This window comes from Mytilus californianus, unplaced genomic scaffold (assembly GCF_021869535.1).
Source record: "Mytilus californianus isolate M0D057914Y unplaced genomic scaffold, xbMytCali1.0.p SCAF_5, whole genome shotgun sequence".
Taxonomy (NCBI): domain Eukaryota; kingdom Metazoa; phylum Mollusca; class Bivalvia; order Mytilida; family Mytilidae; genus Mytilus; species Mytilus californianus.
In genome coordinates, this window is record NW_026262701.1 from 105,581,749 (window position 1) to 105,599,653 (window position 17,905).

The window sequence follows — 17,905 nt, forward strand, 5'->3', positions numbered from 1 at the left end:
AAGACTGATTAGCATTAAATTTGCTTCTGAGTTGCAGCATATTTCAAATATAAGGAGTTTGTCAACCATCTGTAAGATTTTAACTATTTCTTTTCTAAAGTTATGCATCACCAGTAATGGTACATTTGTAACTTTCAAACCACAAATTGATATCTCTGCATGCACAACACTGACACTGTACAGAAATGATAGTCAGTTACTAATTGAAAGTCTGATAAACTATGCTAACTGTATTACTAAAGTGAACATTCAAAGGCAAAAAATAAACATAAGGTTTTCATGACTGACAAGTTATCTACCTAATAACTGATAGATAGTCTACTTATACAAGGACATGGTGTCTACTTATTAAAACCAACAGGGTGACTATTTATACAAGGGCATGGTGACTACTTATTAAAACCAACAGGATAACTATTTATACAAGGACATGGTGACTACTTATTAAAACCAACAGGGTGACTACTTATAATGAATGACAGATGAACTACTGATCATAACTAATGACAATGACTGGCAGTGTGTGGCCACTGATCATGACTAAAAGGTTGACTAAGGACCATGACTGGCAGTGTGTGGCCACTGATCATGACTAAAAGGTTGACTAAGGACCATGACTGGCAGTGTGTGGCCACTGATCATGACTAAAAGGTTGACAAATGACCATGACTGGCAGTGTGGCCACTGATCATGACTAAAAGGTTGACTAATGACCATGGCTGGCAGTGTGTGGCCACTGATCATGACTAAAAGGTTGACTAAGGACCATGACTGGCAGTGTTGCCGCTGATCATGACTAAAAGGTTGACTAATGACCATGACTGGCAGTGTGGCCACTGATCATGACTAAAAGGTTGACTAATGACCATGGCTGGCAGTGTGTGGCCACTGATCATGACTAAAAGGTTGACTAAGGACCATGACTGGCAGTGTTGCCGCTGATCATGACTAAAAGGTTGACTAATGACCATGACTGGCAGTGTGGCCACTGATCATGAATAATAGGTTGACTAATAACAATAAATGGCAGTGTGTGGCCACTGATCATGACTAAAAGGGTGACTAATGACAATGACTGGCAGTGTGGTAACTCATCATGACTAATAGGGTGACTTATGACAATGACTGGCAGTGGTCACTGATCATGACTAAAAGGGTGACTAATGACAATGACTGGCAGTCTGGTCACTGATCATGAATAATAGGATGATTAAAGACAATGACTAACAGTGTGGCCATTCATCATGACTAATAGGTTGATTAATGACAATGTCTGGCAGTGTGGCCACTGATTGTGACTAATAGGGTGACTCATGATAATGACTGGCAGTGTGGCCACTGATCATGACTGACAGGGTGGCTAATGATAATGACTCGCAGTGTTTCCACTGATCATAACTAATAGGGTGACTAATGACAATGACTGGCAGTGCGGCCACTGATCATGACTAATAGGGCGACTAATGACCATGACTAGCAGTGTGGCCACTGATCATGACTAACAGGGTGACTAATGACAATGACTGGCCGTGTGTTCACTGATCATGACTACTAGGGTGACTTATGACAATGGCTGGCAGTGTTGCTGCTGATCATGACTTACAGGGTGACTAATGACCATGACTGGCAGTGTGGCCACTGATCATGACTAATAGGGCGACTTATGACAATGACTGGCAGTTTGGTGACTGATCATGACTAATAGGCTGACTAATGACCATGACTGGCAGTATGGCCACTGATCATGACTAACAGGGTGACTAATGACCATTACTGGTAGTGTGACCACTGATCATGAATGATAGGGTGACTTATGACATGACTGGCAGTGTGGCCACTGATCATGAATGATAGGGTGACTACTGATCATAACTTACAGGTAGTCTACTTGCAATGATTGACAGTGACTTCTTTTAATGATTGTCAGAAGTGTACTACTTATAATGACTGGCAGGGTGACTACTTATAATGACTGGCAGAGTGATTACTGATCATAACTAACAGGTTGAATAATTATCAAATCTAACAGAGTATCTGCTGACCATGACTTAGAGTGTGACTTAACTGATCATGACTGATAGTGACAGGGTAACTCCTTATAATGACTGATGTGTTGACTAATAATAATGACTGACAGGTGAACTACTGATCATGACTGGCAGGGTGACCACTGATCATAACTGCCAGGGTGACCACTGATCATGACTGGCAGGGTGATCACAGATCATGATTGGCAGGGTGACCACTGATCATAACTGCCAGGAAGACTACTGATCAAACTGCCAGGTAGACTGTTGATCAAATCAAATCAGATCAGGGAGGTCTATTAATCATGACTGAAAGGGACTGTACTGATCCTGATTGACAGAAAAGTCTAATGATCAAGACTGAAAGTGACTGTGTGGGTCATGATTGACAGAAAAGTCTATTGATTACAACTGAAAGGGAGTGTGCTGGTCCTGATTGACAGGAAAGTCTATTGATTATTACTGAAAGGGACTGTACTGATCCTGATTGACAGGAAAGTCTATTGATTATGACTGAAAGGGAGTGTGTTGGTCATGATTGACAGGAAGGTCTATTGATTATGACTGAAAGGGACTGTGTTGGTCCTGATTGACAGGAAAGTCTATTGATTATGACTGAAAGGGACTGTGTTGGTCCTGATTGACAGGAAAGTCTATTGATTATGACTGAAAGGGAGTGTGCTGGTCCTGATTGACAGGAAAGTCTATTGATTACAACTGAAAGGGAGTGTGCTGGTCCTGATTGACAGGAAAGTCTATTGATTATTACTGAAAGGGACTGTACTGATCCTGATTGACAGGAAAGTCTATTGATTATTACTGAAAGGGACTGTACTGATCCTGATTGACAGGAAAGTCTATTGATTATGACTGAAAGGGAGTGTGTTGGTCATGATTGACAGGAAGTTCTATTGATTATGACTGAAAGGGACTGTGTTGGTCCTGATTGACAGGAAAGTCTATTGATTATGACTGAAAGGGACTGTGTTGGTCCTGATTGACAGGAAAGTCTATTGATTATGACTGAAAGGGACTGTACTGATCCTGATTGACAGGAAAGTCTATTGATTATGACTGGAAGGGACTGTGTTGGTCATGATTGACAGAAAAGTCTATTAATTATGAATGAAAGGGACTGTGTTGGTCATGATTGACAGAAAAGTCTATTGATTATAACTGGAAGGGATATGTTGGTCATGATTGACAGAAAAGTCTATTGATTATGACTGAAAGGGAGTGTACTGATCCTAAAACTGAGAGAATGTCCCTGAATCTAACAAATAAGAAGGTCTACTAATCATGTCTAAAAGGAATTAAGTCAATCATTAACTAAAAGACATCTGGTTATTGTGGATTTAGTTCAAATCTGTCAATAATTGAGTGAATGTGAGTAATAACTCACAAAATAGAACTGCTTTAATTATTCTGACAAGAAACAACACATAGGTATTCAAGTTGAACATAAATGTGTTGTATAGTCACTTACAAAATAATTAAATTTGCTCTTCTGATTAATTTCAAAACATGTGCCAATATACACTGCATACACAAGACAATTGTATGTCTGAAATATTGGAAAAGTCATTTTTTTACTCCAGGCCACACACAGATTCCCTACACAATTTATGTTTTCACTGATTAATACATAACAGATATATTGTAAAATAAAAATCATATAAATTTCTTACTACTTAAAATATCTTTCTGTTGGGTTAGGTTTTTTTAAAATCTTACAAAAGTATAGCATATTAACAATATTTTGCAAATGTTCTTTCTAAATCCTACAAAATGACTCAGTTTTGTAATATGAAAAAATTCAAAATGTTTTTAAGTCACTTAATAAGAATTCAAGATGTGTAAAAGTTTCACAAAAACTGACAAAATTGATGGAGGGTGTATAAAGTCTGAAATAATCATCATAAATTTCACAACAAAGAGAAATTGTGCAATGTGCAAGAATATGAGTTGACCTCCCTATAAATATAGTACATGATTAAAGATAGTCCTGAAAGATTTGTTTTTAGAAAGAAAGTTAACAATAATTAATTAATGGTATGATAAGGGACTTACAAATAATAATTTATAAATGGGCTTTTATTTTCTCTGAACCAGTGTATTATGTAGATTCAATTAACATCTAGACAACTTATAAGTATACAGTTATTTATCTAGATAAAATTATATTAATACTGTTATTAGGTAACTTATGATATTACAATTAATTTCCTTTGTTCAATTTTTCATTTACTGGAGGTATGACAAAACATAATAATGTTCTAAACAACAGTCAACAGCTCATGATGTTACCCAGGCAGTTATTAAGAATGCATTATTGTCCTTTTAACTATTCATCTACCTGAAGTAATAAGGAGGGTCATTCAAATTTATTGCAAAAGTAAAATTGTTTATCTAAAACCCCTTTAAAAAGTATTTCAGAAGCTCAGTTAGGTTACCTTTAAGTATATATTAAGCATAATAAAAAATTTATAAATTGTTATCAACATCATCAAAAATAACTCAACGATGTATAATTTTATGATTAAGTGTAAAGTGATAGTAGTATGTTTAACATTGGTAGTTAGATGTGAAAACCAATGATATGCTTATTCAGCAGCTACTGGGTTGTGGTGTCACTTTGTGTTTTAAAAATGGGTTGTAACATAGAGAAAAGATGGGGGCAGAGACCAATGATGAATTCATCATATAAACCTGCATGCTAATCTTCATCCATGTGTGTGATACAGTCAATGCTGTTTTAGAGTGCAAGTCGTTTGGTATTGTTAAGTTTGAGATGGCTACAGAATGTGGGGACAACAGAATATAATTGAAAGATTGCAAACTGTCGTCTGCCAATAGAAAGATTTCAGAAGTTGGACATCTGTTTAGTATTTTATAATTGGATACTGTAAAGTTATAAGGACAATTGAAAGTGCATATTGGGAAAAAATTTTAGTGTTGAATTAAATTATGTTGTTTAATCAAAGGAATTATTTCTCATTCATATTTAGTTGAGGTAGGTTTTAAATTGTCTTAGCATCGCAGAGAAAACTATCAGCTATTAAGGAACTACAGACTATGCCGACAGTAACAGACTGCATCAGACTACAACATTTTTTTATTCTAATGTAACATTTACATTTCTATAGTGATAAGAACAACAATTTTATACAATAATTTCAAAGCATTACCGGCAGATCCTAAAATAGGAAGATTCATCAAATATTGGATTCAACTCAAACAAAATTGTATATAAATAGATATCAGAACCTGCAAGCTTTGCAATATTTAAAGTTCATTCCACAGATTTTACTGTCATCTATTTCTTGTACTTTTTGAAAACATCACAATGAAATTTGGTCAACTTATCTTTATTACACACCTATGTGTAGTACTGAATATGAAAGTGGACAAAGTTAGTTCACTAAAAACAAAGAAAACAATTAAAACAAAGCGTTGCAGATACGTGTTTGTGGTCAAAGAAATGGACACATCTAGTTGTCCGAATGAGATTACAAGCCAACGTCCAATTGACAATGAGGTTATCACCGAGGACTTTAGAAATGACATGCATCCTCGAAAACCTCTTTTCAAAGGAGGTTCAAATGATATAGAGGATTTAAATAATCGTCTCCAAAACATGGAACAAGAACTGGATCATGAAAAACAGAAGAATAGCAATTTAAATGTGACAATTTCTAAACAAGAAATGACATTACAAAATATGTACAGATTTATTAACAATATGAAGATCGATCAACATAAACAAAAACAAAAATATAATGAACTGGAAAAGAAATTCATTGGCATGGAATTAGATGTTGCAGAAGTGAATAATGTACTAACTAAAAGGGGGACCTTATCAGAAGTTTCTACTGGAGAAACACAGAAAGAAATTCCCGTACAAAGTGCAGCAAAAACACACAGCTGTGCTATGACAAATCCAGACACAACATTTCAAGGTAAGCATAGATATTTTTTTATTTCAATTTTAATTCAACTAAAACATTTCAGAGATTAAATTGCACAAAAAACTGCCAGTTTATCAGTTATATGATTGATGCAGTCAATTGTTGTATACTCAGCAATCATTTTTCTGATAAAAACAGGATGAAGTTATGATATGATATAATATACTTGATACAACTATTACATCTTTGAATGAAAAATAGTTGTTATAAATTAAGTGCTATTTGTGGATATTATCAAAGAAAAAGAAAAAAAGTATATATATACATAAATCATAAAAGAGAAGAAAAAAACATTAAGATTTATTACTCAACATAAAAAAATCTCAGAATAGTAGAATCTTTTATAATTTCATTATTATAAGTTTAATATTCTCCAAGTAAAAAGTGCGTAATCAGTAATTGCGTGTAGAAGTGAACATGGAGAGTGTAATTGCATTTTGTGCAGATTTTATGATGAGGAAGTGATGACTATAGTCTATGATGATGGATATAAAGTATGAATGATTACATAATCTAACTGTTTATATCATCATTGATCCATTGATGACTACAGAGTAAGAACACAGGTGTATTTGTATAATGGATCAACCTCATGTTGCCAAGGTCATGTTTTAATTGTATGTTCCTTAAAATGAAAGGGAAGAAATTTCAATGAAAAAACTCTATGGTTAATTAATCGTGAAAATTAAATCTCAGTGACTTTTCTATATAAAGTAGACTTGAGGATTATAACTAAAGGATTATTAAAACACTGTTGATTGTGACAATATAAGAACAATCTGTTAACATCATTGCATCAATCTTATTGATTGATTGTTCTTTGGGTATTCAGTGGCAAACATTAGCATCTGTCCAGTGGCAAATACTAACATCTGTCCTGTGGCAAATACTAACATCTGTCCTGTGGCAAATACTAACATCTGTCGTGTGGCAAATACTAACATCTGTCCAATGGCAAATATAAACACATGTCCAGTGGCAAACATTAGCATCTGTCCTGTGGCAAATACTAACATCTGTCGTGTGGTAAATACTAACATCTGTCCAATGGCAAATATAAACACATGTCCAGTGGCAAACATTAGCATCTGTCCAGTGGCAAATACTCACATCTGTCCAATGGCAAATATAAACACATGTCCAGTGGCAAACATTACCTTATGTCCAGTGGCAAATACTAACATCTGTACAATGGCAATTATAAATTTATGTCCAGTGGTAAATATTAGCATATATGTATGACATTGGCATCCTTATTTGATTGCATGATAGTTGGTTGCTTTAACATTCAGCAACCAATATTACAGGCAATAATAGAGTTATAGAGGTCTGACTCAGATCTCCAATGCAAAATTTCAAAAAATGATGAAGGAAAACTGTTGGAGTTATATATAGATGTCACAAACTAGGATGCCTGTTAAACATTTAATGAGAAAAATTATCGATATGATATTTTTTTAGGATTGCCTCATATTAGCTATATCAACTAAGTAATTACTTGCTGACTTGACAAAACCTGTCATTAACTAACGTACCTTTTTTTTCAATTCAAACAGCAGTAATTAAAACTGCTATAAAAAAAAACAGGAGTCATAAAAAATTAATTGTAATGTAAGTAAAGCATCAAACCACACTGATATGCTAGGGTTAACCTATTAAAAGCCCTTAAGGTATTTGATTGTCCTTAAAGGGAGTGTAAAACAGTTTCAGACAAAATGTAGATTGACTAAGTGTGGAATAGAAATCAGAGGATTTCTTACCTATGCACCTTTGTATAGTTTTTTGTGTCTTAAAACACAGCTTGCAGTTATTGGCTTATGAAAATGTTATCTTTTAGTTTACCAGAAAACAAATGTACATGACCATAAATATAAATAAATTCTAAACACCATTAAAAGAAAACTGTTCTGTTTAGTTGAAATGTTTTTACTGTGCTTATCAAAGAAGCTATTTTAAAATGTTTAAACCCGCTGCAATTGTTTGCACCTGTCCTAAGTCAGGAATCTGATGTTCAGTAGTTGTCGTTTGTTGATGTGGTTCATAAGTGTTTCTCGTTTCTCGATTTTATATAGATTAGACCGTTGGTTTTCCCGTTTGAATGGTTTTTCACTAGTAATTTTTGGGGTCCTTTATAGCTTGCTGTTCAGTGTGAGCCAAGGCTCCGTGTTGAAGACCGTACTTTGACCTATAATGGTTTTACTTTTATAAATTGTGACTTGGATGGAGAGTTGTCTCATTGGCACTCATACCACATCTTCTTATATCTATGTCTTACACAATAACAATTTGCCATTTTCCCCCCTTTATTCTGCAGTCTGTGTAGGCCCCTTCTGGTCATCATGTTGATGTTGACCCTCATAATTATAGTGCATGGGCAAAGACTTTTAGATAACAAAAGTAAAATCCAAAAAAAAGTAAGTGCAGGTACTTATTTTTTCTTCAAAAAGTAGATTGATTGATTGGTGTTTAACACCACTTTCAGCACTATTGGCTATTTTGTGGCAGTCACTTTTTATTGATGGAGGAAGCTGGAGTGCCCAAAGTGAACCACCGACCTTCATCAGGAAAACTGACAATCCTAGTCAATTAAGATTGAAGTCCAGCCCACCACAAAAAGTAGGGGATTGTATAGTCTGGGAAAGGCTTATATTGTAACAACAACTCTGCTGCTAAAGAACAAAAGTTACTAAGTACAAAATGGCAGATGACCACCCACACAAAAAGTGCCTCAAACTATCCCTTTAATATCTTTTGTTTTGTCTTCTGTTATGTATAAATATCTTGGTGCAGAAATAATATATATTGCGGTTAAGCAGTCTGCATTTTTTTTCAACAGTAGGTATAACCATGATCCGTTTTTTTACCTCAAATTGTTTATTTTTTCTAATGCATACAATTCTATACATAGATATCTATTTGAAACATCATGCAAGCTTTGTTAAATCGTGTCTGTTCATATAATATGTTCAAACTCATTTTCCATGAAGATGTTATCGAAAAAACTAAATATATTTTTCCTAGACATCAAATGCTTAATTAACAGCATAAAATCACAAAAGCCATCTTATAATGTGGTCAAACATTATCATTTATTTTTACTTGAATGACTGTGTAATTCAAAATTTTCTTTTGACTTTGTAATTTTAATTTTTCAGTCATGATTTAAACATTATTATAATTTGTCACTTAGGTTACAAAAAGTTATCATTTAATGGTTGTGGTCTGTGATAAATAAACGGACAGTATGAAAGATCATTATTAATATTTTACGATAATTATGTAGTCTTCAAAGACTAAATTTATAAGAAGTTTGATACAATCAAGCATCAAACGGAAAAATTGCAGACTCAGTGCATTTGTACTTAAGGTGAGTTGTGCTTTAATAGACCAGGGGAATCTCTAAGATCAGTAAATGAAAATAAAAATTCCATGAGTAAGCATTCTCATAAGAAATATCTTAACCCAGTTATTAACAATTGGAACATAAAAATCTTTCTGTTATACCTCCCTAGACATTCTTCTGGCTGTTCAGGGAAATACTAATTGGACTGGCATAAATACCAATTCAAATGTTTTGTCATAACATACTGCACCAACATCAACTAAACTCTAACTATATCTTATTTGACGTCTGAAAAATTAGTCTTAAAGTTAAATTAACCATGAAATAGCCAAATTCTTCTAGATTTTGCTTTTTGGAGAAACAAGAACTCACTTAAAAGAAGAAAATATTTTTGCTCTTCATTTGTAGAGAGCAAAGCAATCACTTAAAACTGCACTAATGTCACATCTGACAACTCTTATAAAATATGTATATTTCAATGAGTGCTTATATAAATCAAAGCTAAAAAGTGTAGAGTAATGAAAAGAATAAACAAACTTTTTATATAACATGATTATTTTACACAATTTGATTTATCACCATAGTACTCATAATCTTCTGCCAGAGTGTACAAAAAACTGAATTTGCCACATTTATGAGCTATTAATTTCTCTTTAAAAACAACCTAGGATTTTGAAAATAAATAAAAAGGAGACCATAGACTAAAATTATTATATAGAAATTTAAACATCTTATGCAATAAACCTTTTCTATATGTCTGAGTGTTATTCTGATATTTGACATATTTTGATATTCTGATATTTGACATGTCTTGATATGCTGATTTTTGACATGGCTTGATATTCTAATATTTGACATGTCTTGATAATCTGATATTTAACATGTCTTGATATCTTGATAGTTGACATGTTTTGAATCTGATATTTGACATGTTTTGAATCTGATATTTGACATGTCTTGATGTGCTGATATTTGACATGTCTTTAATATTCTGAGAAGTTATCTGTCAGGTGCAGATATTCAGGACATGTATATGACAAGTCCTAATTTCTTAGCAGATATCTAGCAAGTCCTGATGTTCAAATTTGGTATCTAGCAAATACTAATGTTCTATGTATCTGAGAAGTCAAGATGTTGTTACCTGCTACCTGGAATGTCTTTGTGTTCTGAGCTAGCATTCAGCAACTACTCATTTTTGGGCAGGGTTCAAGCAAGTCTAGATTTTATGAGTCAGGTATCCTTTTCTTCTGATCAGGTATCAAGCCAGTATTGGTGTAAGTTCTGAGAAGTCCTGACATTTTAGGCAGGCATGTAACCAGTAATCATCTTCTATACTAATATGACAAGTGGCCATGTTTTTGACACATTCTGATGGTCTAGGTAAGTATCTAGCAAGTCTTTATTTTTTTATGGTCAAGTGTTAGGCAAGCCATGATATTCTGAGCTGGTATCTAGGAACTTTCCCTTTTTGTACAGATATCAGGAAAATAGGAGTGATTGAGGTGATGAATATTTAAAAAAGTTAGTGCCAATATCTTTTTGTCCTATTATATAGGTTAATTGTAAGTTTCTAGTTTGGCAAAATTAACTTGGAAGTTTGGTTAAATCTGTCAAATTTTGATATTTTAGGAAATCTTGATCATCTGGTCTGGGCAGGTATCTGAGAACTCTATTGTATGTTTTGGTGTATGGGAATTCTGGATATGACTGACAGATATTTAAAGCTTCTGTGCAAATATCTTTCACTCCAACCAAGTACATTTTTTCGAAAGTCTATAGTTAGGCAAATATATATGTAAAGTTTGAGTCACGGTACAGGTGTTTGTCAGGTAGCATTACTGTTCTATGTAGGTATCTGACAACTTTATGGTTCTGTATGGATACCTGGAACAGGTGTCTACCATCTGTATCACTCTGTTACCCTCCATGAAGATATACTTGAAAAGAATAATGCTCAACATCTTACTGGAGTATGCAAGGGTTTTCTACATAACCTTGCAAGTTAAATGTTGTTTGAAAAAGCTTTGTAAGTAAATAGTAAGTACATGCATTTTAAGGTTTCTCAGCATTATATGCATGCCATGCATGGATTTGAACTCCTAAAAGTTGTAATAGTCAACCTATGTCTTTAACGTGTTAAAAGTCTGTTAAGTTAAAGGTTTCTGAGCTGTGTTTGGTATGTTAAGCTTACTCTTCCGGAGCACCTGAGATCACCCCAGTTTATGGTGGGGTTTGTGTTGCTCAGTCTTTATAGTTTTCTATGTAGTGTTATATGGACTTGCTGTTTTTTGCCATGGTGTGGTCAATTTTCTTTGACTTTTAAGTTTTGAATGTCGCCATGGTATCTTCTACCAGTCTTTTTTAAAGGTTTTTTGTACAGATATTTTTCACAAGTGAATGTGTTTTGTTAGCTTATTCCTATTTCTAGTACCAGATATTTCCCTTCTTGTTATATAATTATATATATTAGATAGAAATGTGTGATCTAATGTTATATGCAGTTACATATGAAGTTCATGATTGTGTTCAGGAATCTGATAAATTTAATGCTCTGTGTAGGAGTGCCAATTTTTTGGTTCTATGCAGGAGTCTGTTAAAGTTATGTGCAGGCGTGTGCACAGGTTAAGGTTCTCTGCAGACATGTGTCAAGTTTATGGGCCTATGTGAGTAACTGCATGTAGGTTTCATGAAGAGACATCAGGAATTTCTGATTTTTGTCAAGTTAATAGTTCTATGAAGAGAACATTTTCCTACCACACAGTATTTAAAGTTTCCAATTAACAAGTTTGCACAGATATCAGCTAGGTAGCTATTTAAGATCTGATGTACCTATCAGACAATAAAGCAATAGGAATAAGTATGTTTATCTTTCCATTTTTCTGTTTCTGGTACTGCTTAGAAGTTGTCATTTACTACTGAAGTAAGAAGTTGTAAACTTCTGTTACAAGATTTATTTATATGTTACTGCATACTTTGATGTATAAAATTCTTCGTTGCCGGATTTCTGCATTATAAATACTTGCAAACTCAGCAACTAAGAAATAATTACAAAATTGTTTATTATAGTTTGTTTATGTGTTGCATCATTGAAGCAATCTGTTTAATCAATTACTATAAGTGTCTAGACCAGATAAAATAAAGTTCTTTTTCACCAAGTAACGTTCTGTTAGGTAGATATTTAATAATAAACCTATAATAATTATAGTAGTACTTTAGCAAAGAATAAAAAATAAATACAGGAAAACAGTATGAATTTAACCAGGGAAGTGACAGCTGTCATAAGTGAAAAGGTAAATTCCAGTTTAAGGTCATAAGTGATTGTTAACATCAAGGAATGATCTAGGGAAAAAAGGTCAGTGAAATTCTAGTGGAAAGGTGATAAATGACTGTTAACTGCAAGAAAGGATCATGGGGGAAAAGGTCAGAGAATTCCAGTGGAATAGGTGGTGGATGTGTTAATAGCAAGAAAGGAAGTAAGGGTGAAAAGATAAGACAAGTTCCAGTGGAATATGTGAGAGGTATGTTAATAGCAAGCACGATAGATCAAGATAGAAAAGATTAGTGGAATGGGTGACAGGTGTGTTAACAGTAAGAAAGATTGATCAAGAGATAAAATATCAGTGGGATTTCAATACAATGATGATAGGTGTGTTAACACCAAGAAAGGATCAAGAGAGAAAAGATCAGTGAGTTCTAGTGGAATAGGTGATACATTGTATGTGTGTTAACAGCACGAGAGATGGATGAAGAGAGAAAAGAGAAGTGGAATACTGTGGATTCATTATTATTTGTGGGATACCAATTGTCATGGATTTCTTGGAACAGGTGATCCATGAATTTAAATGTTCAACTAATTACAAACTTTCTCTTGGGTTGTATGCAGACTTCGCAAAACCTAGAAAATGCAAGATTTCCCCAATCCATGAAAATTGGTATCCACAAAAATAAATGGTTCCACTGTAGGTGATAGAAGTGTAAACAACAAGAAAAGATGGTATAGAAGTTGTGTAGAGAAGTAACATCTTTAAAACAATAACAATAAACTGTTGACACAGAGATGTGTCTAGCCTGTCACCATAAAATTCAGAAAAAGACAATCTGATGGACAGCAACATTGCTTATTAATTCAAATTCGCTGAACCAACTAGTGGGTAGGGCCTCAAAATGGTTGACACACTGAGATGTACAGACAGCAATGAAACTTAATAGAAAATATTGTCTATTGTAGTAGTTCCTATCAAACTACTTAATCAGAAAACTTAACATTGAAAATTGTTAATTGATTGAAAGTCACTGGACCATGACCTATGGGGCATGACCTTGAAATAGTGGTTTAACATATATGAACTGATAGCAATGCAACTCCACACAAAATATCATTGATTTATCACCAGTAGTTCCTATCAATCTAACTTAAGCAGAAAAATTAACATTCAAAATTGCTAATTAATTCAAAGTCACTGGACCATGGCCTAGTGGGCAGGGCTTCAAAATAGTAGTCAAACTGATATGCACTGATAGTAATGCAACTTCATGCAAAATATCATTGATCAGAGTATCACAAGTAATTCCTATCAATCTAACTTAAGCAGAAAGCTTAACATTTAAAATTGCTAATTAATTCAAAGTCACTGGACCATGGCCTAGGGGGCAGGGCCTCAAAATTGTTGTCAAACTGGTATGTACTGATCGTAATGCATCTTCATACAAATTATTAATGATCTATCACAAGTAGTTCCTATCAAATTAACTTAAGCAGAAAACTAAACAATTGTTGACGCCATAGCCGTCGCCACAAAAGCAATCCCTATGTCTCGCTTTATGTGACTTTCATCGCAGGAGAGACAGAAATCAGCATACTGAAGAAAGGAAAGGAAATAGTAGAATGAGTAAAAAAGATGAGAGCTGTCAACAGTAAAGGACATGATGAAAGATCAGTGGAATCTGTAGGAGATCTAAAGGTGTTACAATTATCTCCAAGAAAACATAGAAATAACAGATAATGAGACCAAAATACGGAGAAATGAAGAACAAGAAATCTGGATTATTTTTTAGCAGAGTAGGAGACTATATTTATTACAATGAACACTGCCTAAATGTAAAGCTGTTAACTTAAAAAAATAAGGGATACAAAAATAATTGACTAAGCTTTTCCACTGATTGATGACCAATTACTGATTGATTATTGGTTGCTTAACATCCACTGGCAAATATTTGATGCATGTTCAAGACAAATTACTAATTACAAGTTAGAGTGATAGGTTTAACTTTGTAAAATGTGGACACAGTTCCTACTTCAAGAGAAAAGCATGCATAAAACAGGCTAATATCTGATATATGTATCCAGTATGGGGTAATGCACTCCATCAGATCAGTGCAATGAATATGTTTTACCAAAATAGAAATCAAAACCACAAATTAAACCATTATCATTTTTTATTAAATAAGATAGGTATTCCATGAAGTTTTGTAAATGAAATTAAAAGCATTTAATGTAACCTAGCTAGTATGATGTAAAATTTTAAAGTATAATGAAAGCTTTACTAAGAATAGACACAAATTGTTAGCTACCTCTAAGGACACTTAAACGGCTATAAATTCAATCTTACACAATAAAATAGTAAGGCAATAAAATATTTACACATACTTCAATATTGGCTGGATTTCATTCATTATATTAACCTAGTTAATGTAAAGTTAAAAGAGAAACCAAATCTTTACAAGTTTTAGCTTTCTAAAAAGCTTTGGAGTGCTTCACTGTATCATACTTTCAAGTAAGATGTAGTCTATGTGGTTGTTTAAGTATGGGAAAGGTGTTGATATTTATCTCTTTTGTACATATAATCTCATGTGTTATTAAAAACCTGTCTTAGATGGGGCGTATTATTAGTTATACAGTGTGCTAGTGACATAATACGATATATATGGGGTCAGTAAATTCCATATGGGGTTCGAGCGAGGACCCTGTATATATCTTATTATGGCACTAGCGCACTTTGAAAAGAATTTATCTTACCAACTATCTTTACATGTGGCATTTAGACTAGTGACCTATCAAAGTGATCAAGTCTTCAATATAAAGAACCTACTTCCATTGGTGCATAGAAACACAAATGCAAACAATAACAGCTTGTTAGCTTTTAATGTGTTTTCTGCATTTATTTCAATCGTTCATCATCAATTTCTTCATCTGTTGTCCGTGTGAAACTTTTCAGATTTTTTCACAATGCTGTTTTGTTTTTATAAAGGGACGTAACACCACTACTAACCGTGTATCAAAATAGACCATGCCTACTAACCCCATATGAAATATACATGGTCTCTACACAGTCACTTTTAACCAATGATATTCCTAGAAATGTATAGGAGGTAAGATAATATGGTATACTGTAGTTTGTCCATGAACACTCCTTGAATAACTCAAATTTGCTTTAACCAATTCCCACAAAATTCTTGAAGATCATTGACAGCAATATGTATTTTAAGTGTTGGTGTATATGCACTTATAGTCAGATGATCACTCAGAAACTTGTTCATCTTTGCTTCTTGTCTTATCTATCAATATGAACTTGAAGCAAGCTAAACCAGCAAAATTATTCATTGATGGGTTATCTGTTCAGACCTTATTTATTTACCCTTTTTTTCAATTTTGTCCGTATTTAATATCTTTCCCTGTCCCGGACATGTTCCCAATTCTATATCTCAATCTAGCCAATGAAATTGTTCTCACATCACAAGGCAAGCAATGAGAACTAATATTTGTTACGTAATAATATCATGATGGCGTGATTATCATATGAAACTAATAGCTTCACACCATTTCATTTCAATCCAAAGTTTACTTCCATCTTGTACTTATTGCAGAATTATCTACAGATTTTCCAACTCCTTATAACTGAGGCCAAACGGGGTGGAGGGTTTTTATTTAAACAAAATGACATGAAACATTACATGTCAGGTTTTGAGAAAGTTATTCTCTCTGTTATAACAGTAGGAAAACAGATTAAGATAGTACATACATGTTGATAAATTCAACAAATTCAATAATTTTGTACAATTATAATTGGTTCTAACTTGATTAGACAGACAATTTTGATTCTTCTAATTTTTTGGTTTATAATATCTCACAAGGTTTTAAAAAATCTTTGGTTTATCAAGGTTGTTACATTAATTGATAAAAAGAGGAAGACCATCAGAAAAGTGCATAGAATGCAGCAAATTCAGTACCTTAACTTTGATTAATGACACTTCATTCAAAATTATTCTTTCATATTGGGGTCATCTAAGGAAATATTTTAACTATTTTGCAACTATTTTTTATATTTTGATTCAGTTTATGTTGATAAATTATTTTTTATCCCATACAATAAATCTGTTACTTGTATGCCAACAAATCCATTATGCTCTTATCCTCTTAATAAAAACATAACACCCTCAGTATTATGTAAACAATGCAAAACAACTTCAGACAAAATATTCATCATTTTTAGATTATCTTTCTTATCTGATAAAATATAAATAATATAAAAATAAGCAGAGGTGGATTGATTGCCAGTAAGACAACTATCCACCAGAGACCAATGTATGAAGATGTAAACAACTGTAAGGTACTATACGGCCTTCAACAATGAGCAAAACAGATACAATATAGTAAGCTACCAGTATAAAAGGTCCCACATGACAAAACGTGAAAAAAATTCAAAAGACAAAACCAACAGCTGATTTATGCTAGAAACAATACACAGAAAAACCAAATATAGCAGACAGCAAACCAACAACATCCACCGAATAACAGGCTCCTGACTTTAGTCAGGCACATACAGACAGCAACCAACGTCAACCACTGAATTACAGGCACCTGACTTTAGTCAGGCACATACAGACAGCAACCAACAACATCCACTGAATAACAGTCTCCTGACTTTAGTCAGGCACATACAAAATGTGGTGGGGTTAAACATGTTTGTGAGCGCTTGTCATATCCTTGCATTCAGAAAGAATGTCCAACCTTTTGCAATGAAAATTAATGATTTAAAATTTTTTTTTTCTAATATAAATTTCCTAGAAGAAATAAAAGCCAGTCAGCAAATTTGCTAGGTAGAACTGTGAGCTGCGATAATTCACATACAATTCTTAGCAGAAAAAAGCTCTAAATGACCAGGTTAGAATGATGCTAAAAAGAACATGGTAAATTCATAATGATGATCATACAATATTTGTACTAGCTGTTTATAAAAAGATATCATATAATATAACCAGAAGCAATCTAGTCAAAAAGTCAAATCTTTTTTAAAATATTACAATGAAGAAAAAGATAACATCGTATATGTCTATGGGCTTGTTAGATGTATCAGAATGAATTAGGTGTTTAAAGGTGAAAAGGGTAAATTTATTTGTACTGTCCAAAACAAATTTCGTTTGAACTAAAAGATCAGTATTTCAGACATAACAAGTTTTCTCATTTCCCTGTGTGAATTATGTTTATAGAAATAACAACTTTGATGAAAGGATTGATATCAGATGAAATATGATTATTTTATTTATCATGATCCCTGTAGTTCTATTAT

The 17,905-nt window shown here is 33.4% G+C and overlaps 2 protein-coding genes across 2 annotated transcripts in view; one reads left to right on the top strand and one right to left on the bottom strand.

Moving 5' to 3' along the window:
• LOC127702853 (protein disulfide-isomerase TMX3-like) overlaps positions 1–17,905 on the bottom strand; it is a 118,969-nt gene that overhangs the window by 39,307 nt on the left and 61,757 nt on the right. The window lies entirely within an intron of this gene.
• LOC127700479 (fibrinogen-like protein 1) overlaps positions 4,553–17,905 on the top strand; it is a 34,778-nt gene continuing 21,425 nt past the window's right edge. The window contains exon 1 of the mRNA XM_052203979.1: positions 4,553–5,986. Within this exon, the coding sequence (XP_052059939.1) occupies positions 5,374–5,986 (613 nt within the window). The 5' untranslated portion in view covers positions 4,553–5,373. The remainder of the gene's footprint in view (positions 5,987–17,905) is intronic.